At 41.0% G+C, this 25,709-nt stretch overlaps 1 protein-coding gene across 1 annotated transcript in view; it reads left to right on the forward strand.

The window, feature by feature from the left end:
* Vrk1 (VRK serine/threonine kinase 1) overlaps nt 1-23,946 on the forward strand; it is an 82,038-nt gene extending 58,092 nt beyond the window's left edge. The window contains exons 12-14 of the mRNA XM_090344802.1: nt 16,991-17,075; nt 18,712-18,783; nt 22,338-23,946. Coding sequence (XP_090200928.1) covers nt 16,991-17,075; nt 18,712-18,783; nt 22,338-22,369 — 189 coding nt within the window. The 3' untranslated portion in view covers nt 22,370-23,946. The remainder of the gene's footprint in view (nt 1-16,990; nt 17,076-18,711; nt 18,784-22,337) is intronic.
* Nucleotides 23,947-25,709: the final 1,763 nt, after the last annotated feature.

The raw sequence follows: 25,709 nt of genomic DNA on the forward strand, positions 1-25,709 counted from the left end.
AACCAGAGTTCAGGCTGCTGCGCGCGTGCGTGCATGCGTGCATGCATGTGTGTGTGTGTGTATGGGTCATGGGGCTTGAACTCTAGGCCTGGGTGCTATCCCTGAGCTCTTCTGCTCAAGGCTATTGCCCTACCTCTTGAGTCACAACCCCCCTTCCCCTTTCCTAGTGATTAATTGAGATAAGAGTCTCACGGTCTTTAGTGCCCAGGCTGGCTTTGAGTTTTGATCCTCAGATCTCAACCTCCTGAGTAGCTAGGATTACAGGCATGAGCCACCACGGCCAGCTATGTGACCTTGGAATTCTATTTGTCCTGGTGGCTCCTAAAGCTGGAAATGTCCTGTGTGGGTCATCTGGATACAGCTTCTCTTAAAGCAAAAGAAAGGTGGCAGCGCTGGGAAGCTCAGTTGATTACTTGACTTTTTTTTTTTTGTATACTCACTGCTGACACAAGGCTAAATTTTGTAGTGAAAAGTTAATAAAGATTCAGAATTTTTTTGGTATTATTTTAAAGTAGTTGCATAAAAAGGGGCTACAATTCCATAAGTACAGTGTTTTTTGGTCAGTGTCACCCTTTTCGTTTTCTCCTATACCTTTCTCACATCCCTACCCTCAAGTAGTATTTCAGTGTTCACATTATGTACATTAAATGTATCGACTGTTTTGCTTATCATTCTGCCCTCCATTGTGTTCTGTCCCTTCGCTTGTCCCCCAGGTTGTTTCCACTACCTGAGCATCATTTTGATATTAGCATATTGGGTGTTCTGAGGAGTTATACCTTTGAATTCGTCCCCTAAGTATACTTACGTTTTTTTTTTAAAAAAATTTGTAATAGCTTTCCCCACCTCTGGTTAACAGGAAGCTGTATTTTCTCACTGTTCCTTTTCTCCTTTTGTAGTACAAAGTACATATTGTATAGTTAGCAGGCTGAAGTCTTTTCTGGAAAGAGATAGTTTTAATAAGTCCACTGTTTATTTCTATGTTCCTAAGAGGTGTTCTTGATGGAAGAATTGATAGGAATTGGTCAACAGTGGAGAGAAGCAGAGTTTTGTCTGTTGTTTGCAACCATGTGTCCTTCTGGCCCTGTATATTTGGAAACTAAAGTGAACTAGGAATGTACCCCTTGGAAATAAGGTTAGCTCAACAGCCAGAGTTTCATTTAAATCTCATAACTTTGGAATAAGTCTTGCCTTTAAAAAGTACAGTGTTAGCCAGATCTCAGTGGCTTAGCTTGTAAATCCAGTTACATAAAGTAACTAGAGGAAGGCAGAAATGAAGAGGCTTGCAGTTAGAGGCCAGCTCATCTTAACCTACAAGCTGTATGTGAGTGTCAGTATAGATAAGATCATGGTCTTAGCCTGGGCAAAAAAAAAACATGATACCATATTTGAAAAATAACTAATACTATTTTAAGTAATATTGTGGCTGCTTAGCAGGCGTGAGGGCTTCCCTAATTGCAAATCCCAGTACCACCAAAACAAAAATACTCTCATCCCCCCAACAATCCTGACATTCAACACAATAGATTTATTGTATACTAACATGAGCAGTTATGCAGAAGGCCTAATTTGTGTAACTAGTCTGGGCTAGATCTCTGGACCCAACCAGGCACCAGTGGCTCACGCTTCTCAAGAGGCTATGATCTAAAGCCAGGCCACGCAGGAAAGTGCATGACTGTTATCTCCAATAAGCTTCTCTGAAAAAGCCGAAAGTGGTTCTGTGGTTCAAGTGGTAGAGAGCTACCTATGAGCAAAAGAATCTCAGGGATAGTGCCCAGGCCCAGAGTTCAAGCCATAAGACCGGGAAAAAAAATTCTTCCCTGTAATGTTGGCTAAACATAGCTTAGATTACTTGGAGAAGCTCAGCAAGTAAGAAGGACACAGATACTGCGATTAACCATCTTCTTCTAGGATGTTGACCAAGCTGTTTGTACAACTCCATAGAAAGGCTGTTGACTGGAGTCTTGGGTTTCTAGAGTCTGGTCCTATAGTTTATATGGGTACCTTGCAGTTTTCCACTGTGTATTGGCCTTGCCAGTGATGTGCACAGACTCTGCTTTGCTTTTCTATTTTATTTCTGCTATTATATAATGATGTATATATGTCTGTATGTTAGATATGTTAGATCTATATCTATCTGTCTATCTATATCTATCTATCTATCTATCTATCTATCTATCTATCTATCTATCTATCTATCTATCTATGTTATATTTGCTGACTGGACTTGCTAGCATTTTTTTCTGAACAAAATCACCTCTCATAGTACAGTAATTGCCTGCTGGCACTGAGCCGGGAACTGGGCACAGAATTGAATAAGAGGCTGTGGCTGCTCTGGTTGGCAGCTTCCTCCTGTATCCCAGGGAATGGCATTGAACACTGTTCATGGCATACCATGTGGCCCTGTGAGTGGATGTCTGAACTCATCCTAGGGATGAAACTGACTTGATGATCATGGTGTATGATATTTTTTTTAAAGTTGAATTCTATTGCAATGATGTGTGTGTGTGTGTGTCCGTGTGTGTGTCTGTCTGTGTCTGTCTGTCTGTCTGTCTGTCTATGTGTGTGTCTATGTGTGTGTCTGTGTGCATGTGCATGCTTTTGCCTATGTGAGACAGCCTGGGGCCTGGACCCTGTCGCTGAGTTTTTTTTGCTCAAGACTGGCACTCTACCACTTGAGCCACAGTTCTACTTCTGGCTTCTTGGTAGTCAAGTCACATGGACTTTATGCTCGTGCTGGCTTTGAACCACCGTTCTCAGATCTCAGCCTCTTGAGTCACTAAGATTACAGGTGTGACCCTCTGGCACCCAGAACTTTATTGTGAATTTTTGTATTGGTATTCATCATGAGATTGGCCTATAATTCTCTTTTTCTTGCTTCTGGTTTTGGAATAAGTGTAATACTGTCTTTACAGAATGAGCTCAACAGCATTCCTTCTTTTTCTATTTCATGGGAGAATTTGTGGAGTATTGGTGTTCTTGTAAGGTCTGGTAGTATTCAGCTACGAATCTGTCTGGCTCTGAGCTTTTCTTTGTTGGGAGACTTTTTATTACTTCTTCAATCTCACTGCTTGTTAGAGCTCTGGAGAATATTATTGTAATTTCTTTCAGGAAGCATATTGATTTTAGAGTAGGTCTGTATGTAATGCCATTGTTGTGATTATATTCAGCTTCTGAGCATTTCTGCTAAGCTGCCCTCTCGGTTTATATCCATCCTGCCAGCAGTTACTGCCACTCACTGATACTAGATATTACATTGGGGGCTGGGAGTTTGGCCTAGTGGTAGAGTGCTTGCTTGGCATGCATCAAGACCTAGGTTCAATTCCTCGTACCATATACATAGAAGAAGCCGGAAGTGGTACTGTGACTTAAGTGGTAGAGCTCTAGCCTTGAGAAAGCTCAAGGACAGTGCTCAGGCCCTGAGTTCAAGCTCCAGGACCAGCAAAAAAAAAAAAGATATTCACATTGTATTTCATTTTACCTATCTTAGTGTATGTGCACTGAATCTTTTTGTGGGTGTTGCCAGTACTGGGGATTGAACTCAGGACCTTCTGTTCTCATTGGGCTAAAGCTTATGGTTTGTACTCCACTACTTTAGTTGTATCTTTAGTTTTTTGCTGGTTCATTGGACTTTTCTGCCTGGTCTGGCTTTCAACTGAGAACCTGAGATATCAGCCTCCTGCGTAGTTAGGATTGTAGGCCTGAGTCAGTGGTTTGATTTCATTGAAGAATATTGATATGAGGGAGGGACCTTTTTGTATGCCTAGTAGCCTTAGTTATTAGTTTTATATTTTGTGAAGTGCGTTTCAGCGCTCTCCCCCTCACTCTCCCCCTCCCCCCCCCCCCCCCCCCCCGCCAGGTTAAAATAGCTTGTGGAGACAAATGCTGGTGGCTTATTTCTTATACTTCTAGCTACTCATGTGGCTGAAGTGAGGTTTGTGGTTTGAAGCCAATCTGGTCAGACAAGTTTGTATGAGACTCTTATCTCCAATTAATCACCTACAAGTCTGAGTTCAAGCCCCAGTAATAGCACATACACAACGTATATACTTTGTCACCACCTTTCTTTTTATTTGTCAGAATTTGAGTATGTGTGCTGTACATTTCACCTTCTGGTCTGTGGTAAATCCTTTAATACTGTTTCTGTTGATAGATAGAATTTCTTTCAATGAAGTTGAACTGGTCAGTCTTTTAGTCTATGGCTAGTGCTTTTATATTGTATTTAGGGATTTTTTTTTTTTTTTGGCCAATCCTATAGCTTGAACTCAAGGCCTGAGCACTGTCCTTGAGCTTTCTCAAGGCTAGAGGTCTACCACTTCAGCCGTAACACCACTTCTGGCCTTTCGTAGGTATGTGGTACCAAGGAATAGAAAGTGGGTCTTTGTGCATGCTCGGCAAACTCTTACCAGTCACTTACCAGGTCTTGCCGACCTCAAGATCATGAAGGTCTTCCTGACATTATTCCACAGAAGTAGGTAAATTACGCATGGTGTGAGTCAGTGTGTGTGTCCGGTATCTGGTTAATCTGGACCATATGTTGGAAAGACCATAATGTCCCCACAGGATTGCAGGGTAAATATGTTTGTTCCCCGACACACTGTTCTCTCCATTGGCCTGGTATGGATCACTAATGCCATGGGGCTCCTTGGTTCTCTCTACCCATGTAAGTCCTCCAACACTGCCCTCAAGATTGTCTTTGCTGCTGGGCGCAGTGGCTCACACCTATAATCCTAGCTACCTTAGGAGGCTGAGATCTGAGGCTCAAGGTTCAAAGCCAGCCAGGGTAAAGAAAAAAAAAATTGTCTTTGCTTTTCTCGGCTCCTTAGAGTTTACAGTTAAACCTTAAGTCAGACTATTCATTTCCACAACAGTACTCTTGAGATTTTCCTGATTCAATAGACCAATTTGGGAGGAAGCAATATCTTTATAATATCCTTTTCCATAAACATGATGATGTACTCCTCTCTTCATTTCTTTCACTTAGTTGAGTTGTAACGGTGCTTTTTTGTGTTGGTAGAATTGGTCCTCCTGTTTCTGGTTTCTTCTCTTTTACGTGATCTGTGATTATCCCATATTTACTGTTTTCTTCCCTCCCTCCACCCACTTCATCTTCCCTCAGTTTCTTTCTGAAGAACTGTATTTTCTTTCAGAGTTTTCAGATGTTTATATGTGTATGCATTTTTTTTTTTTTTGGTTCGTTTGTGGGGCTTGCACTCTGGGCCTGGGTATTGTCCCTGAGCTCTTCATTTCAAGGCTACTGTTCTACCCCTTGAGCCTCAGTGCCACTTCCAGTTTTCTAGAGGTTAATTGGAGGTAAGAGTCTCAGGGACTTAAGTACCCTGTTGGCTTTGAATCTTGATCCTCAGATCTCACCTTCCTGAGTAGTTTAGGATTATAGGCATGAGCCACCGCCGGCTGTGTATGTATTTTTGTATGTTTTGGAGACAAGACTGGTCTAGGCTGGTCTTGAACTGGCTTTTTGGCCCAGGCTGACCTTGAACTCATGGCTTTCCTGCTTGTGCCTCCCAATTGCTGTCAGTACAAGCATGTACCACCACACCCCGCTTTGCATGCTATTAATGTTTCTTTTGTTTTCTCTTTTTGTATTTTAATTTGCTGACATACTTTTTTTCTTGTTCTCATTCATGTTGAACTTTATCTATACGTGATTATTGGACTTCCATGTCCTATGAGCTATTCTGTTTTTCTCATAATTTGGACTGTTGGGCTGTTCAAGCAGAGCATTTGGTGAGCCGTAGAGCAAAAGATCTGTTTTGTTTGTTTGTTTGTTTTTTAATTTCCCTTCTCTCCCTAGCTAGAAGAGACAAGTTTGAGTGATTTATTTGAGGTATTGTTAGTCAATCCACACTGAAACAAAAGCTTCATTGTTTTGTTCTCCATGGTTTTAGTTTTTTATGTTTCTTATTTATTTCTCTTTTTTGTCATGTGTTCTGGTAATTCCTTGCTGATTGTTGAAAATACTTAATCCTGAATGGGTTCCATTATTCTGCCCTCTCTGTCCAGGCTTATTCCCAGGCAGGAAGAGACAAAATGTCAGGTCTTGCTTTGGGTGGATTTCTGTGGGGATCTGAGGAGCCTCCTGTTCCAGGGGCTTTTCAGACCTTATTTTCCAAGCTACCTTGATTACAGTGTCTATTTGGGGTAACTGAAAAGTTTCTGAAGAGTGCTTCCTCATAAGCTTCTTCCCAGTGTGATTTGGTGGTAAGTGGCAGCCATGGTGTTTCTTGGAAGTGGCTTGCAGGCTTCTTGGCCAACCCCATGGAGGCTGGTGGTGTGTGTGAAGCCACACCAGGTCTGCACTTAGTGCACTTAGTGCTACTCATTTCTAAAGGTGTCGGTGGAGTGGGAGAGTGTGAAGTCTTATCCCCTAAATGTCTCTATTCCTCTTCGTTCTTGTCTTTTTTCTTTTATTTAAATTTTAACTTGTTTGTGTGTGAGCATCTCAAGTTAATTAGGCTCTGTACCTTTCCCCACAAGAGACTCAGCAACTCACAGAGCATCTCAGGTTACAGTCAGGGAGACTTTAATTCTAGTTGTTTTTGTTTTTATGCAATATGTATCATTACCTAAAGTTAATGAAAAACTGATATTTTGTTACTGTTTATTATTGCTATTTCATTTTACTGGATTAATTTTTAAGAGTATATGTTCAGTAACATTTTTTATTTGTTTTTGTTTTTGTTTTTTTGCCAGTCCTGGGCTTGAGCTCAGGGCCTGAGCACTGTCCTTGGACTTTCTCAAGGCTAGAGCTCTACCACTTGAGCCTCAGCACCACTTCTGGCTTTTTTCTATGTATGTGGTACCAGGGAATCGAACCCGGGTCTTCATGCATGCTAGACAAGCACTTTAACCACTAGGCCAAACTCCCGGCCCCAGTAACATTTTTTAAAAAGAGAACTGGTGAATGGTAAACTTTCTGGGTCCCAGAAAGTTGAAATAGGCTGTATATTGATCCACTAAAGGGAAGTGTAGGGTTGTTGATTGTAGTGGTTTTTGTTCCTAACAACAAAGTCATCTTCTAGTATCTACCTTTATTGTATTCCTGCTACTGAGGTTTGAACCTAGGACTTTGTGCCTTTTTTCAGATGAGCTTCACTGCCTGATCCATGTCCCCACCCTTGTTGATTTTTTTTTAAACTAGATTTGTATTTTTTCCATTCTTGTAGCTTCTTGCTTATCCCTTTATCCTGATATTTTCCATTTCACTGTGTTTTGCTTTGTTCTTGAACCTCATTCGTTGTTCCTGGTACTTGGTGCATGCTCCATGTCTAAACACCTAATGCCTATCTTCAACTCTTGAAAAATTTATCTTTATATTTGTGAGTCGTTCTTTTCTTTCTGTCTATATTCTCTTCCTTTTGAACTCCTGCAATGCTTTGTGAACCCTGAAAACTGGCTTCTTGACTCTACAGCTTCTGAATTTTCTGTGAACTTGAGTTTTCCATCCTTAGCATTATTCTGGATAGAATGTGGCTTCTGGCTCATTGGCTTTTATCTTCATACACTCCTCAATATATTGCAGTTCACTCATTGTGGCTTCACTGTATTGTGGGCTTAAAAGGTAAAACCCAGCATCAAAATACATAAATAGTGACCCCTCACCTATTGCAGGAATTACGTTCCAGAGCCACCCTCCCCCTGTGAGAATCTGAAGTAGCAACCAGTTAAGCGCAGTACACTGAGGGACAACCCTAGTGCTGCTGCCTTGTGGATTCTCTTCTGTTGCAGGGGTTCTGGAAGGTAATCCCATGACAGGCGAAGTATCACTGTATTCTGCTTTTCAGTCATAGTTTAAGAAACTGATTGTTTTCTTTTTTCTTTTTTAAATTGTATTTTATTGTCGGGGGATGTTTAGAGGGGCGGCAGTTACATTCATCAGGTAGTGGATATATTACTTCTTGAACATTGATACCCCTTCCCAAGTTTTTCTCCCACGTTCTCCCTCCACCTGATTATTTTCATTTATACATTAGCCTTTTCTTGTTTTACTGGTTTGACAGCCTCTTAATTTTCTTTGAGAATGATAATTATGATTAAAAATGACCATTCTGGTATAGTTCAGGGGTTGTTTTTTTGAGTTCAGTGTCTTGTTTTTGATTCTATAATTTTCCCTTAGAATTTACCAGTCTTTGTTTCTTAACCCAAGATGAATGCCTGTTACCATTAGCTTGGTGCTTGCATTACAGATGCCTCCTGCCAGTGATTTCAGTGGAAGAGAGAGACTTTTGGCCAGAGGCTGGATTTTTGGATGTTAGGACTCCCTTGTTCTTCTGTTCCTTTGTCTTTTCTGTGAGGTCCTTTTAACATAATACATCCGGTTGTTCGGACACAGATTTCTATAAGACCAGATGTCATCCTGATATGGGGGAAGTTCCATCCCTTGAACTCAGTAACAATTCACAAATAATAAGAATGTGGATTTGAAGAAAAAAAATTACTAATCTTGCCAGGCAAAATGAAAACCATTATTTAAAAAAAAAATACGAACTACTATCTGAAAAGCTGCAGTCCAGGCTCCAAGGAGCCTGGGCTTCCAATGTATGGGCTGCCTGTCACTTGAGGAGGAGGGTGTCTCCCAGTCTCTCAGTCTCCAGGGTTGCATTCCTTGCTGTCCTGAATGTTCCTTTACACTGATGGTCAGGGAGACTGGGAGACAGCGTGATGAGCTTGCCTGGAGCTGTGAAGACATTCTTGAGTTCCATCACATAGAAGAAAGGGGTGAGTGGTATGGGGCAAGGGGTGGGGGTCGGGTAGAAGGGAGATTGGAGACGGAGAAAGAAGGTTTTTCAACCTGTGTCACCTGTGCACAGTGAAGCTGTACCTGGGAGCACATCAGGTGTCCTATGACTAATATGCAGGCCCTCTAGGAGCTTTCTTGCTCTACCACCTGGGCTGCACTACTCACAAAAATAAAACACAAGCTGTGGGGGCTGGAGACAAGGCTCAGAGGTAGGCACCAGCAGACATAAAGAAGACCCCAGAGAAGGGGGGGGGGTGGACAGACCTTAGGAAGTTTCAAAACTTCCTAGCTAAGTCTATATTGCAGACATAGTTGGGAAACAGAGCCAGTCAAAATGTGAGCATCTGAATTCTGTGTAAGTAGAAAACTGTCTGTCTGTCTGTCGTTCGTTCTTTCTTTCTTTCTTTCTTTCTTTCTTTTTTTTTTTGCCAGTCCTGGGCTTGGGTTCAGGGCCTGAGCACTGTCCCTGGATTTTCTCAAGGTTAGGGCTCTACCACTTGAGCCATAGCACCACTTCTGGCTTTTTGCTATGTATGTGGTACTGAGGAATCGAACCCAGGTCTTCGTGCATGCTAGGCAAGCACTTTAACCACTAGGCCAAACTCCCGGCCCCTCTTCCTTCCTTCCTTCCTTCCTTCCTTCCTTCCTTCCTTCCTTCCTTCCTTCCTTCCTTCCTTCCTTCCTTCCCTCCTCCTCCTCCTCCTTCTTTCTTTCTTTCTTTCTTTCCTTCTTTCTTTCTTTCCTTCCTTCCTTCCTTCCTTCCTTCCTTCCTTCCTTCCTTCCTTCCTTCCTTCCTTCCTTCCTTCCTTCCTTCCTTTCTTTCTTCATTTATTTATTTGCCAGTTCTGGGCCTTGGACTCAAGGCCTGAGCACTGTCCTTGGGCTTTTTCAAGGCTAGAGCTCTACCACTTGAGTCACAACACCATTTCTGGCTTTTTCTGTGTATATGTGGTACCGAGAAATCGAACCTGGGTCTTTGTGCATGCTAGGCAAGCATTCTACCACTAGGCAAAACAGCCTTTTTATAAAGAGGCATAGAGCTATGGAGCATTTTAGACTTTGAATGGTAGCATTTATCAGGCCTGTGTGTGTGTGTCTGCCTGCCTGCCTGTCTGCCTGTGTGTGTGTTTTAACCAGTCCTGGTTGAATTCAGGGTCTGGGCACTGTCCTTGGACACTTTACGCAAGGCTAGCACCCTGCCACTTGAGCCACAGCACCACTTCCAGCTTTTTCTGTGTATCTGGTACTAAGGAAACCCAGGGCTTTGTGCATGCTAGGCGAGCACTCTACCACTAAGCTAAGCTACCCTCCCAGCCCCACAGTGTTTTTATTTGAATTCCTTACCACTTTCTTTAGAAGTAAGATAGTGAGGCGTGGTGGCTCATGCCTGTAATCTTAGTTACTCAGGAGGCTGGGATCTGAGGATTGTGGTTCAAAACCAGCCCAGATGCTAAAGTCCTGAAACTCTTATCGCCAATTAACCACCAGAAAACCGAAAGTTGCACTGTGGCTCAAGGGGTAGAGCGCTAGGTTTAGCCGAAGTGCTCAGGGACAGTCCATGCCCAGAGTTCAAGCCCCATGACTGAATCTTCCCCCCCCAAAAAAGATAGTATATCCTTAAAAATGTCGATTTAGGGTATTAGGCAGATGTGAATCCTGCCTGGCTTGTATTCTGCTTGGTGAATATAAATGTTCTAGACTGTTCTGAGTAGTAAAGGATTGTGACTAATTAAAGTTTGATTTCCTGGTGGAAGGCAGGGTGGTGACTCCTGTGGAATAACAGCTCCGGATGTAGCATCATGCATTTGTACTGGAAACTGCTCATGGATAAAAGAAGTACAACAGGCAATGTAAAGCAGAAGTTTCTGTGGCTGCTCTTTTCTGCTATATGCTAACTAATTAGGTGCTTTGTGGATATGTGTTCTGAGTGAAAATCTGTCTCCTCTTGTTAGTAATTGCAGTGCAGGTTGCTATGTTTTGTAAGAAACTTGTTCATATGTGGCTCGAGTTCAAACCTGTAAGACCAGAGGGTTTGTTTTCATTGAACTGTTTACCTACCTTAATTTCCAGTGTTACAGCTTTCAAAAGTCTTATATTTCTCATTTTTTCTTTTTTTGTTTGTTTGTTTTTTTTTTTTTGCCAGTCCTGGGCTTGAGCTCAGGGCTTGAGCACTGTCCTTGGACTTTCTCAAGGCTAGAGCTCTACCACTTGAGCCTCAGCACCACTTCTGGCTTTTTGCTATGTATGTGGGGTACCGAGGAATCGAACCCGGGTCTTCATGCGTGCTAGGCAAGCACTTTAACCACTAGGCCAAACTCCCGGCCCCCTCTCATTTTTTCTTTGAAAGTTCTTTAGAAGACTTTTGTTCTGGTGATTATTAAACGTGTATGTAGTCCTTTGTATTTTGTGAGGACTGTAAGGTAACTTTATGCATACTTTCAAGATGGCACATTTGTTCCTTCACAAGGTGGAAATGTTCAGGGTCATGCAACTCAATGCACATTCAATGGCACTTAAAAAAAAAATCTCCCCAAGACATGTGAAAGGGTATCAATGTATGTGAATTAATGCACCTTCTATCTGGCAAATATCATGTAACCCTTTTATTAATTACAATAAAAATATTTTAAAAAAATCTCCTAGTGATTTTAGGGATAAATTTTATGGCAATTAAAGTACAACTAGCTACCCTTTAGCGTCTCCCCAGAAATTGTCCTTAAAACATGTTAGCTTTGCTAAAAGATTTTGACACTAATGGTGCCAGTGCTAAAGCCCTCAGAGGAAAGCATGAATGAGAGATGTCGTACCGATTCTGACATTGTAGAGATCTTAACGCATTGGATCTCTGGAAATCTTTCAGTTTAGCAAATGCCTGCTGATTTACTGGAGTGATATGAATGATGTTAGGATCACAAAAGGCCATAGGTGCCAAGAAGTTGGACATGATGTCTTCAGAAGTGCAGTCGTTATTGGTGTCTGGAAGGTGGATGAGTCTCAGTTCGCCTGTAGTTCTTCCTATAGATATGTGACCAGGACCTACCTTATTTCTCAGGTCTTCTGCATATTAGCTGGGTTTTTTAGGAGGAGGAGGAATGACAGAAGAACTCCAGAGTGGTTCTTCCTCTGATTCTTTAGCAGGCCAAACTGGAGGGCACAAATAAGTTCCTAAACAAGTATGTCCACACATTCTACTACTTCTATGAAAGTAGTGCTTTTATTAGTTCTGATAGCCACTCAGCCAGGGCTCTTCTGTTTGTGTGTCATGATATGACAGATGTCTCCATTATTTTGGGCACACTTGTATGGATTAGTGTTAATTTTTGGTACACACACATGAGATTCTTAGAGTGAATTCTTATTTTTTCAAGCTATTATAGTGGGATAAATTAGTAAGGAATATTGACATTCCAAACTTTGCATTTCGACAAACTTTCCCCTCAGAACTATTAATAGTTAACAAAATTACTTGAATAATACTTCCTCTTCATCTTTAGAGTTGATAAAAATATTGACAAGTGAAAGATCTAAATTTAAATAACAAAATCAAGCATTGACTGAAAGCCATGTATGTATTGTATTTACCTAAGAGTTCTTAAGGTCACTGAAAGGAGGTCTTACACAGCTTTTACAAAAGCACAAATAGGTGTAGAAATTGAGTGGGTGGGGCCGGGAGTTTGGCCTAGTGGTTAAAGTGCTTGCCTAGCACGCATGAAGACCCGGGTTCGATTCCTTGGTACCACATACATAGAAAAAAGCCGGAAGTGGTGCTGAGGCTCAAGTGGTAGAGCTCTAGCCTTGAGAAAGTCCAAGGACATTGCTCAGGCCCTGAGCTCAAGCCCAGGACTGGCAAAAAAAAAAAAAAAGAAATTGAGTGGGTGCATTTAATTTTTATAGAAGCTTCACTCTGTGTCATGGTTGAGGATGGAGCCTGTCTCAGTGCTAGGCACGTACATAGCACATGCTTAGTAAGCATGTCTTCCGTGCCTGTCAGTGTTGTGGTGGAAGGACATTCCCGCATCCCTTATTCTCATTGCAGTCTTCATCACTGAGCTCATTTGAGAGAATACAAGTGCTTTAGTGCATTGTCGTAAAACACATTACTCATCTCCTTGCCCATTTCCATCCTTTTCTCCTTCCTCTCACTATGCCTATGTTTTTTTCAAATTCACTATAATTATTTAATGCCCATTCAAATACTACAGTTTTTGAGTCACTTGAAGGTAAGATAGCTGTACTATTATAACAATAGTTGAATAATTGCTGTATGAGTGCAGATCCACAGATAATTTCATGTAAGTCTGTTATGCTAACTGGGTGTAGAAAAAGGACAAAGACTTGTCCTTGCCCTGAAGAACATGCATGATAAGGAGGAATAAAAGTAGTCTCCAGGAAGTACACACCTCTGTGTGTACTGCACACACCTGCACCCTGCCCAGAGTGGAGAGCACAGCAGAGTAGAAATACCACTGGGAAATGATGCTCCTCCTGAAGAGGAGGAGCGCAGGTGTGGGGAGGGCGTGCTGTGGAGAGCAAGGAGCCTGACTTTATAGCTGACTGAGAAATGCTGAGCGAATTCTCGTTGACGGTCTGCTTTCCCACTAACTAGTAGGTTTCAACCACTCCCCCCCTCGTCTGTCTGTCTCTTTGTCTCTCTCCTCTCTGTCTCTGTGTCTCTCTGTCTCCTCCCCCCACCACCAGTCCTGGGCCTTGAACTCAGAGCCTGAGACTGTCCTTGGGCTTTCCTCAAGGCTAGAGCTCTACCACTAGAGCCACAGCATCACTTCTGGCTTTTCCTATGTATGTGGTACTGAGGAATTGAGCCCTGGTCTTTTGCTAGGCAAGCACTCTACCACTAGGCCAAACTCCTGGCCCACAGTATTTTGCTTTTATTTGTAAGTGCAGATGAAGGCTCCTGTGAGCCCCAGTAGAGAATGGGACAAAATCGGGGATTGGCATTGTGAAGTCATTTTCAGTACGAAGGGAAGGACACATGAACCATCTGAAGCCTAAGGATGCTACTAAATAAAAAGGAAGCCTGGCCGGGAGTTTGGCCTAGTGCTTACCTAGCATGCACGAAGGCCTGGGTTCGATTCCTTGGTACTACATACATAGAAAAAAGCTGGAAGTGATGCTGTGGCACAAGAGGTAGAGCTCTAGCCTTGAGAAAGCTCAAGGACAGTGCTCAGGCCCTGAGTTCAAGCCTCAGGACTGGCAAAACAATAAAAATAAAAAGGAAGTATTTGGAGATGTTGGATAGAAGGAGCTTGCAGAATACTGTTTAGAATTTTCCTCATTGCCATTTAAGATAAATATCATACTTAGATATTGTTAAACTTCAGGGGTTCTGTTTCGTTTTGATAATTGGTGATCTTTAGAAATACTGGCCCTTTCTTGCCAAACTATCTATGTTGTCAGAAAAGTTGGACTCGAGCTACCTGGCTGTAGTGTAGATTAATGTAATCGCCGCTTTTCTCTACTGCATGCTGTTTAAAGCACAGGTGTTTCTTTGTTGGTTGAATACTGTCTGATTTTCATTCCTGTGTAATTTACCTGCATGAAGATTAAGAAAGCTCCTTCTTATTAAATAAGCTTGAAAACAAGATGAATGCACTAGGTTCCTTGATACAAAATATTGGATAGCTCCCTTTATAATGAGCATTTAAAAACTTGCCCTCCAAAACCTAGAAAATGCATTCTCTCTCGTATGGAAAGCGATACAGGACTGAAATATTCCTCCTTAATTTTGGTCTGAATGAACAAAAGTGTCTGTGTTTATTCCTGCCTAATGCATCACAAATCTGCTGACATGCTAACCTTGGAGTCTTGGCTGGCGTTAATCAGGCCTGCGCACCGGCAGGAAAGATGTACCTAATGCACTCCATCAGTGCAGTTTGCATATGGAAGTTCTCACAGGGGAGCTGCCCTGTGCCAGCTGAGGGTTACCTGCCCACTGCAGTTATTGTATGTAATTATCGAACCAATCTGTTCAGCCCAGCAGGGTTTAGATAGTAATCATGAAGCAACACTTTGGAAAAGAAAGATGGAAGGCACTCTCCCCTCTCTCATCAGTTATGTGAAGTTGTAGTGACTCTTATAGCTATGATTAAGAAACAATGTCTTCATACACAAATCCATTAACTGAATGGCTTTTAAAGTTACTTAGGGTTAAATCAAGTTATTAATTTTTGAATATACAAAACCTTTTCTTTAGGTTTCTCTGAGTCTTGATCTTTCCACAGCCATCTCAAGCATTTTTTTTTCCTTTCATTGTTGGGATAATGTATAGAGGGATTACAGTTACATTTGTCAGGTAGTAGGTGCATTACTTCTCACACTTTGATGCCCTTTCTCATGTTTTTGTCCCCGTTTCCCTCCCCCACCCCCTCCCAACCATCTTGTTTCCCCCCCTTTCCTTCCCTATTTCAAATAGACAAATAAACTTATATACACTATACCAGGTAACAAAGCCAGATACAGTAACAACACGAGATTAACCATAAGGGCAAAAAAAGAGAAATAACGTCGCATAGTAAGAACAACAACCCCACAAGATAAAGCTCTAATTCCCAATCCTAGAGTTCATTTCATTTAGTTTCATCCTATATGACTTTACGTATATAGGTTTTGAGCTATTATAATCCTCCGCTAGGAGAGTCCTAGCTGTATTCTGATTATTACAAGTCTGGCTTATTTCACTTAATATGATTTTTTTCCAAGTCTTTCCATTTCCTTATGAATGGGGCGATGTCATTCTTTCTGATGGCAGTATAGAATTCCATTGTGTATAAATACCACATCTTCTTGATTCATTCATCTACTAAGGGGCATCTGGGTTGGTTCTATATCTTCGCTATGGTGAATAATGCTGCAATGAACATTGTTGTGCTAGTGGCTGTAGTAGCTAGCTCCTTGTTTGTGGACATTTGGGTAAATGCCAAGGAGTGGGATTGCTGGGTCATAAGGGGAGCTCTATGTTTAGTCTTTTGAGGAACTGCCATACTGCTTTCCATAGTGGTTGAATGAGTTTACATTCCCACCAACAGTGTAGTAGTGATCCCTCCTATCAAGCATGTTTTGTAACCTTGGCATTAATTGTGATGCATAGATAACAGTCCTGACTATTTGAGGGCTTTAAGATAATGGAGCTTGCACAGATTTAGCCTTCCCATACAGTTCTCTATGGAGCAGGGCCTATGTCTGCCATCGGGGAGCAGAGTGTGTTGTCAGCAAGTTCATCTTCCTTTAGAGCTATCACAGGATGGCCACAGCAAGGAGCATTCTCATACAAAGTCTAACGTGTCCATCGTTAGAACATACAAACGGGACACCCTGTTGCATTGTGATCCTGTGAAATTCGGGACATATTAAATTTTTTCCTCAATGGTCTGAACTTTAGGGAAATGAGATACATTATGAATTAAAATTTGGATATTTGCACACTGAAATTTGAAACAACATGTGATAAAGTTATGACAAATACAGAAGTTTTACATTTGCTACTAATTTAAAAACTTGGCTTCAGAGTAGTCTAGGTAGTGGATAGTGTAGTGACAGGATTTAATAAAAGAAAAAAAATTTCATACACATTTGGGAAGAATGGAAAGTGACAGGATATCAACACTGTCTCTCAAATAAACACCTATCTAGGAAAATAGGAAAAGGATGGCCGAAGAGAATGATAGGAAATCTACATGATTCTTAAGGTATTAGAAGAGCATTGTACTTTGGTGGTTATTTATTTACTGTAAAGTTTATAGCCCTCTTACTTAAACATTTAGTAAAATGTCATGTAAAAGAGAAACATGTCTTTGCTTTTTAATGAGTAGGACTTTACCACATTGTTAGGTTGTAGATGTGAGGCAGAGTATGTGTTATTCCTCAGGTAATTCCCTTGTCCCCTCACCTTCCTCCTCCCTTCCTTTCCCCCATAGAGGAGTGTTGCTCTAATCAGCAGCCGACATAGCTTTTAGTGACGAAATTAGAGCTGGTCATCAGTAAAACACTCAGCATTCAGACTGACTCTATACGTAGCTAGAAGTTCTCTTCTGTTTTGTTCCAACTCCTATTTCTTCCTCATAAACCGCTGTATTGAAGTTGGGAATATTCTTCCTGTGTTTTGTTACACCCCTGCTTAGACATACTTACATGTATACCAATGTATAGATGTTTGTGTATTTACTTCCTTGACTAGCAGACTACTCTCTCTTTGTCTTTTAAATATTTATCCATCAGAAGCGAAAGAAAGAAGAAAGCACAACTTCCAGTGTTGAAGATATGGAATGCTCAAGTACACAGACGGAGGATGCCATCCAGACCCGTAAGTTGAACACTTTTACTTAGCTTCTTCCTCACATAGGCACATACTGCATTTTTTCCTACTAGATGAAGGTAACCATTTGGTTCGTAGCACTTTGAGGGTACTGTAAATATCGTAAGTAGAGCTTGTGTCTGTATGTGCTGGGGTATCTTCCGTGCACACGCTGTTTCTTCAGTAGAATCATGAGGCTGAGGCTGGGGAGCGCCTTCACTTTGCAGACTTAGAGCATGAGACACTGATCACTTAAATGTCAGTGCCAGTGTGGCAGGGTGAGAGGAAGAGACCAGAGCTCTTCATTGTCAGGCAGTAGCTTTGCAGTCCTCCCACTTGTCCATCTAAGGTGGGGGCGTGTGGTAAAGTCAGTCAGGACCTGTGAGCTTCTGCCAGCCTGAGTTGCCCGATCTTTTCCCATGAAGTCTACCTATGAGCTTTTCTCTTCACAAGTCAGAAGGTAAGGGAGTAAAGCTTGAACCCGTCACTTCTCAAAGTTCCTGAAGTGAAGCAAGTAGTTTCTTGGATGGCTTATCAGCAGGTGCTGAAGATAGTTCCCACAGGGCAGTAGTGTAGAAGTGGCTTCAGCAGAGACCACACATATCAAGTGGCAGGAGTAGCCAGTGTGTGCCAGGACCACGAGGTGTTCCTTCACTCAGTGGAGAGATGCAGCTCTGCCCACATCATCCGTCTGTTTTTGTTTTTTGGGTTTTTTTTTTTGGCCAGTCCTGGGCTTGAACTCAGGGCCTGAGCACTGTCCTTGGATTTTCTCAAGGCTAGAGCTCTACCACTTGAGCCTCAGCACCACTTCCGGCTCTTTTTTGTGTGTGTGTGTGTGTATGTGGTACCAAGGAATCGAACCCAGGTCTTTGTGTAAGCGTTCTACCACTCCTGACCCTCATTTTATTTTTAAGGTGGGTTACTACCCCATGAGTCCCATGAGTACATTTCTGTTTTTGGACAATGTGACCCCTTCCTTTACTTTTCCCCAGTTATCATCTCTTTTCTTTTTTTGCCAGTCCTGGGGCTTGAACTCAAGGCTTGAATGTTGTCCTTGGGCTTTACCTCAAGGTTAGCACACTCTACCACTTGAGCCACAGCGCCACTTCTGGCTGTGTGTGTGTGTGTGTGTGTGTGTGTGTGTGTGTGTGTGTGTGACCAAAGAATCAAACCCAGGGCTTTGTACATACTAGATCCACACTCTGCCACTAGACCACTCTCCTGGCCCATCTTGTTTTTTAAGACCTCACCTACATGCCTCTGTGTCTTTGTTGGTCCCAATACAGTTTTTCTTTTTTAGTGGAAAGAGTTAATTTTAGTGGAATTTCCTCACAGCATGAATGGCCTCTTGAAGAACACTGCATGTCCTTCCTTTTTGACAGTGGCCCTGATGTATGGGTGAGGAAAGAAAAGTATTGGCCCTGAGTTTGTGAACATCTTCTACATGATCAGTTACGGGTAGAACATCCTGTTATATGCATTTGCTCAGAATCCCTGGGATGCCTGCAGAGGAAGTGTATATCTTCTCCTTGGAAGCCCAGAGTTTTGAAGTAGTCCCCCTCTTTTTTTCTGCTGCTGTCAATCCATTTGCTACTGTTTTGGTTTTTTATTTCCTCCTCCCCTGTCTTGTTCATTTTGTTACTAGGAAGTGAGGAGTCCCAACGAGCAATACATGGAAGCATGTCTCAGCCAGAGGCTAGCAGCAGCAGCTATGACAGTGAGTGGGGGCAAATTAAGGAGCCAGGAGCTCACTCCTACAATCCTAGTCACTTTAGGAGTCTGAGATCTGGAAGATCATGATTCAAAGCCAACTGTGCTGAACAATCTGAGACTCATATCTCCAGTTGACCAGCCATATTGGAATGCAGGCATGGTTCAGGTGGTAGAGGACCAGCCTGGAGCAAGAAGGCTGAGGAAGAGCTCATGGCCCTGAGTCCAGTCCTTGGTACCAGCACCAAAAAGGCCGGGGGGTGGAGAGGTGTAATCTGTAATGTCCTTACTTTTAAACAAGTCTCTTGAATTCCCTTCACAAGTGGCAGTTTTCAGTTTAGAAAGGCCTGCATCGTTAGGCCTTTAGCTGGGCTTTAGCTCTTGAAGACAGGTCTCAGCTGTGTCCTGGGAGGTCTGCGTCTCTCTTCAGTGACTACAGGTCACTTGTTACCTGAGCTTTGTTTAACGAGCACCAGCATTTCAGATCAATGAGTGAGTTTAAATCTAGTTTTATAGCTGTGGGAAAGTTGCTAGGTGCCTAAAATTTTAATGCAAACTCCCATGCTAATATTTTCTGGTCAGAACTTTTGTTATTTTGTTAATAAATGAAGATATTAGACATATAACTGGAGAACAATTCACATTTTTGATACTGTAATTTTAAGATAATAAGTAATCTATTTTTCCATTATTCATATAGAATCTTAGTTTATTTGTTTAGATTAAAAAAAAAAAATTCCCTACCCAGGTGCCAGTGGCTCACACTTGTAATCCTAACTACTCAGGAGACTGAGATCCTCAGATTGTGGTTCAAAGCCAGCCTGGGCAGGAGAGTCACCTTTGAGACTCTTGCCTCCAATTAGACCACCAGAAAACTGGAAGTAATGCTGTGGCTCAAAGTGGTGGAGTGCTCAGGGACAGTGCCCAGGCCATGAGTTCAAGCCCCATGACAGAGACAAACAAAAAATTTCCATTTGTAATTCTTTTTGTCCCCTGAAAGTACAGGCCAGTTAAGGTATTTGACACAAAAGCATTCATAAAAGGGAAATATTTCCCCAAGTGGTAAAATGTTATTGTTTCTGGCAAAAAAGGAGGAATTTGTATGAAAAAGTGTATAATTATATATTTTAAAAATACAAATCCATATATATTTTATACATTCACCAGCTTAAAATAATTTGAAGGAGCAGGCTTGGTATGTATTGCATTTGGAGTTTTTAATTTTTATGACATATGTAATGCAATTTAGTGCATTTTGTGGTTGAGAGCTCTAAGATTTCATGTCATAAATGTATTTCAAGAATGGTTACCTCTAACAACAGCTTTAGAAATGTCAGTTTCTTCATTAACAATTTTATTTTCAAACACAGTTTATGGTTTACAATATGGTGAGAGATTTTTCTCGCTGTGTGATCTTTCAGAATGCTGTGCCTAGCAAGATGGAGCAACTTTCCTTTAATATCTATTTAGACCATTGTAAAACCGTGTATAATTTTCTTGATACACCTAAACTCATTTTGACTAGCTGGGGGTATATTGTGTGGGAACATATTCTAAAAGCTTTCCCCATGTGTATTGTGTAGGTTTTCTCAAAGAAAGAGAGGGGTGATGGGGGGTGTTCAGGAAGAACAGAAGCCTCTAATCCTTTTATTTTTATGCAAGGCATAATTTTTACCAATTGAGAAAATTTGGTTATTTGCTGCAAGTAATTTTTCTCCCTCAGAAAATGATTAGTCTTAAAAAAATGCATATCCTGGCACTTTAAACCATACCAGGATTTCAGAATTGTACTAAAAATTAGTTAGTGTAGTCATGATATTTATGGCTAGTATACCCCTGTTCCTGGAGTGGAGACTCCTTGCTTGTTGGAGTTCGTTTTGAAGTCCTGTGGGTTTGGGCATCTTCGTGCATCCTGTGGGAACCCGACACATCTGGGCTCTGCACCAGGCAGTCCTCCTACTCATACTTCCCACATTGTAAAAATCAGAGAGGAATGTTCCAGCCTTGTGTAGCTTATTTTTCAGCCATCACAGCTTCTGCATTAGTTTTATGATTGGGCTCATCAGCAGCAGTGGTATTTTATGAATATGGTTATTTTAATCTAAAAAGACAAGACAGTATTTTTTGCTTGCAGCAATTGGCATTGATACTAGGGGAATGTTGAATTGATGCAGGCAGTGCAGTCTTCCGAGGGCTCATCCAAAGTATGTCTTAGGTCCAAGTGGTTGCAGCATTTGGAATGACAATGAGTAACATTCAGTCTAGATTGCAGGGGATAAGCAGCAGTATTTTAGAGTAAAATGCCATGTTAGGGCACTATAATGCTATTTGAATTTGCACTCTGTGTCATGTGCAGATAGCCTCTGAAAGGGAGCTAGATACTGTGAGAAGATCACATCTTGATCTTGGTTTATGAGACCCCCCATGACACCAAGTCCAAGATACTATTTCTTGATTTTCTGTGCAGAATTAACTTGAAAATTCTCCAAATAAAATGCTAAAAATCTACTATAGTTTATTTTTAATTGTTATAGCACAAAAAACTAAAGAAAAACCTCAGGTTAAGTCATCCAAAGCGTATGCTTTGAATGGCAGGAATTTGAAATTTGAACAGTTCACAATTAAATTGAAGCTAAAACTTAGAAAAATAAGAAGAAATGTTCATTTTTAAACTGATCACCCAATTAAATAACTATATAAACCCATTATCAGAAAACCTTTGGAAAGTATTTAGTAGTATACATGTGTCACTTGAGTAATTCAAAGACTGGTGTGCGGTGTTCTACGAGAAAAGCACTAGTTCTTGTGTTTGTCTGTTAGCAGCCTGCCAGGCTGCTCTTTGAGGCGCCCGGTTCCTTCCTAGAGAGGGAACGCGCCTCACAGCCACAGCTCACGGGAGCACAGCGGCCACACTGGTGGGTGGGCCAGGACTCGGCAGTGTGGTGAGGGGGGTGCAGTCCTCCTTGGTGAGGAAGAAGCATCTCCCCACCCTAACACTGGAATCATGAATTCCAACCCTGGAAACGTTGGATAGGAGACCAGGACCAAATAGGATTTCTTGGTTTTCTAAATAGACTTCCTTCCTGTGTATCTTGGTGTACTGCTGCCTAAAGAGTAAAAGAAAGAAGCTTTTAAAAAGCAGCTCAGAGTAAAAGTCCTTGCTTTTTATACCATGTGTGACCTCAGTATCTTGTAAAGAATAAATGTTTGTAGCCACAGTTTATATTTGGAGTTAAAGACTGAAATTTTATAGTGATAATATTGAAAGAAGTATTTCAGTAGCAGTGTATACTGATATTTCAATATTTTACCAGTGAAAGGGCTCCTCAGTTAAAATTAGGAAGTAGAGTTTGTTAGCTTGTATTTTTTATTATTAAAATAGTGGACACAGTTTCCCAAGTTTTAGGATACTAATAAGCTCCCTTTGGGGCAGATTTCATCACCCCAAGCTATCAGTCAGTTAAAGCTTAAAATTTTAATAATATATAACAGTGTTTGTATTGCTGTTCTTATGCTTTTATCAATTAATGATTGGTTATTTAAATTTTTTTAATTTTTAAGGTTCAAGAACCAGAAAGAGAGTCCAGAAGTAACTCAAAATGCTGGAAACCAACTTTGCCTCTACTTGTTTGAATTTTTCTCCTTTTCTATTTTATTTTATTTCATGTGAGTTCTTTGGGGTGGGAGTAATAATTAAATACCCGTGTTTTTGAAAAACTTCTTTCATTAAAATGGATATTTTGTACAATTTATTGAGGTCTAATTTATGAAACTGCAAAGTCTTAGGGTGCTACTTTTTATGTTATTCCAGTCTGTAAGTGGCTGAGATTTGAAGCATATACAAGACTTTCCTAATCATTGTGCATTTCTCAGAGTAGGTAAAAATGTGTGACAAGTCTTCACTGTTAAGGGAATCCAGCACTTAAAGGTCTTCTTGGCTTGATACAAATACAAAATTTGTTGTGGCAATGAAGTTTGGTTTGTATTGATTTTGTTAATCGCCACAGCATCTGCTTATAAGACAGAAGCTTCAACAAAAAGCCAGAAATATACATCTGTGCGGAGAAAAGTTAGAGGACACGGGGATCAAGTAAGTGTTCCAGCTCTACGACAAGACGATGATTGAGAAATTGTCAAGTGCAGTCGCAAATTCGAGGTCAGGTCCGTGAGCTAGAGTTGTACATACAGCTCTCTTGTGCACTGATTGTTTGCTTACAAGTTTTGTTGTCATGGCAGATGGTATTTGTACAGCAGAACAAACATTATTGAATTTTAGCGATTAGAAAATTTATCACATACTGATTCTTTACTTGGGAATAAGAGCTCAGAATTTTACCAGTTATGGGCAGACATATTCCTCAAAGTTCACATTGTTAAAGAAGTTGCCAGTGGACACATTTGCTAATAAAGTGGAGCACCTTTTCACTTGGAGTGATGTATGGACACTATTTAGATGTTTAAGAACTTTAAGATGTATTCAGAATACCGAGCTGGGGATGTAGCTCAGTGGTAGAGTGCTTTCCTAGTGTACGAGATCTTGGGTTCAGTCCTTAGCACTACAAAAAAACATTGTGGGGTTGGGGGAGGGGTATTAAGCTGATGATATAACTGCTTAGGGCAAACCTGAAGTGTAGGTATTTCAATTTTTTGTTTTTGTTTTTATATTTTTATTGTCCTTAAGTAGTTGTATAAAGTAGGTATCATTCAACAAAGAAATTTATGAGCACAATGCATCCTTATCAGTGTTCCTCCTTGCAACATTCTCAACTCTCCCAAAGTTTTCAGTTTTTATAAGGCAAATTGGTTTGGAGAAAATACTGAGTAAATTATCATGTAAGTAGGGTGTATCAAGGTTTGCGAAACACCGAAAACTGCACCAATAATTAACTTTTGGCTCTCTGGTGGGAATATTTAGTTGTCATATGAAGTATTTTAATATGATAATTGTCATATCTGCTGACCCCCCTTGCAGATAAATGTCTGAATGCTTCCTGAAGGATTAGAGCCCCATGTTTGCAGAAAAGAGTTAGGTTTGGGCCAGAGACTCCTGCTTCTTGAAAATTTGGATTTTCATACTCATCAGTTTTGTGTCCTAAGTTTATTTGTAACACTTAAATCAACTCTAGAGTTCTGTTTAAAATACATTGGTGCTTAAAATAGGATAAAATGTGTGTGGTGTGTTTTGTATATATGCCTTAGCTTTTTTTAGTTTTCAAAACACAAAATATAGCAAAACCTGTTGGTTAAATATTAAGAAAACAAATATTTCCTCACATATTGTTTTAAACAAGTGCTGACATTTTCTCAAATGTTACTATATTGGCAAGGCTACAGAAATTAATGAAAAACTACTAGCCAGAAGTAGCCCATTTGATTTATCAGTTCTGCCCCTCATTCTGTGTGCTTTCATTTCTGCCTTACATGGCAACAGCCTTTATTTTTAAGACGTGGTTAAGCAGCCTCCTTGTCATTTTGAGATGTTTTGCCCTTTCCGTTTCATATTTTTATCTTGCCGTATTTTTATTTCCTTCCCAGTCCTGAGTGGAGTGGATTTACCGCCTTCGTTTTTCCCAGTCCGGCTCCCAGGTTCTGAGGTGTCTTAGGCGCCATCAGTCTTGCCCTTCTCTGCCATTCTATTGAGGATTTTGTGGGGGCTTTCTTATCTGCTGAGGGCCAGCACCCAGAGCGGCCCCTTGTCCTTCTCTCAAGAACATTGCAGTGTGCTCTCCATTTGCTGACAAATCTTTGGTCCCCACTAAGTCCTGATGTAAAATAGTGATGTAAAATAGCTTCTCTGTGTTCTTTGACAGTGGCTTGTTGAGACAAAACCCTGAGATTTACAATTTTAAAACTGACTTTCAATTACTAACTTCAAGGTGCACATAAAGAGCCAAATTGCATAGCCAGAAATCTGTGGTGAAAATATAAGTAATTTCTGTCTACCTATATATACACTGAGCATTGTGTTGCTTAGTCTTCAGAGTTGTTGTTGCAATAGACCCTTGGTGTCTACGGGCACATGGTTCAGGGACCTGTGCCACGCTCAGGACACACGGTTCTGTGTTGCCAAGCTCCGTGAATTTCCCTGTAATACTTCTGCCGTTGACAGCAAATCTCAGATTTTCACTTTATCTCTGTAATTAACCACATTCACTTTTGCCTTGCTTTGAGGGCACTATTTGCCCTATAGCAGGCAAATTTTCACAAATTAAAGACAGGAAATTCAGCAAAACACAAAATTACTTTAACACAACTGATAACTTTGCGGGACTTACATGAACAGAACCTCTCATCAACTGAGCCATGTAATGTGTCTTGGGAGTTAAAATTTTTGTTCTAAAAATTCATGCTGGGTGCCAGTGGCTTATGCCTGGCATCGGTGGCTCATGCCTGTAATCTTAACCTGCTCAGGAAGGAAGTTGAGATGTGAGCCTTGAACCTTGAGGCCAGCCTGGCCAAGAAAGTCCATGAGATGCTACTCTTCAGTTAACAAGCGAAAAAGTGGAAACGGAACTGTGGCTGTAATGGTAGAGCACTGGTCTTGAGTGAAAAGAGTTGAGAGACAGTGCCTTGGCCCTGAATTCAAGACACACACACACACACACACACACACACACACACACACACACAAATCCTTTCATCTCACAAATCCTTCCCTCTTTCCATATCTTTCCTGTATTCTAACTAATTAACAAACTATTGATAAATGTATGATCACTGTGGAACATTTTGAATGCATACAAGTCACACTAGCCACAGGCAGCTGCTGTTAATCTTTTGACATTTTCTCCTAGATTTTCTATAGATTTTATCTATTTTAATTACTTTGTAAAGCTTTATATTCCACATTTTAAAGCTAACAGTATTTTCATTTTGTTACAAATAATGATGAATATCAAATTTTCATATGTTTTTTTTCTTATGGATTTGGGA

The sequence above is a fragment of the Megascapheus bottae genome, chromosome 14, assembly GCF_031878675.1.
Source record: "Megascapheus bottae isolate mThoBot1 chromosome 14, mThoBot2.hap1, whole genome shotgun sequence".
Classification (NCBI taxonomy): domain Eukaryota; kingdom Metazoa; phylum Chordata; class Mammalia; order Rodentia; family Geomyidae; genus Megascapheus; species Megascapheus bottae.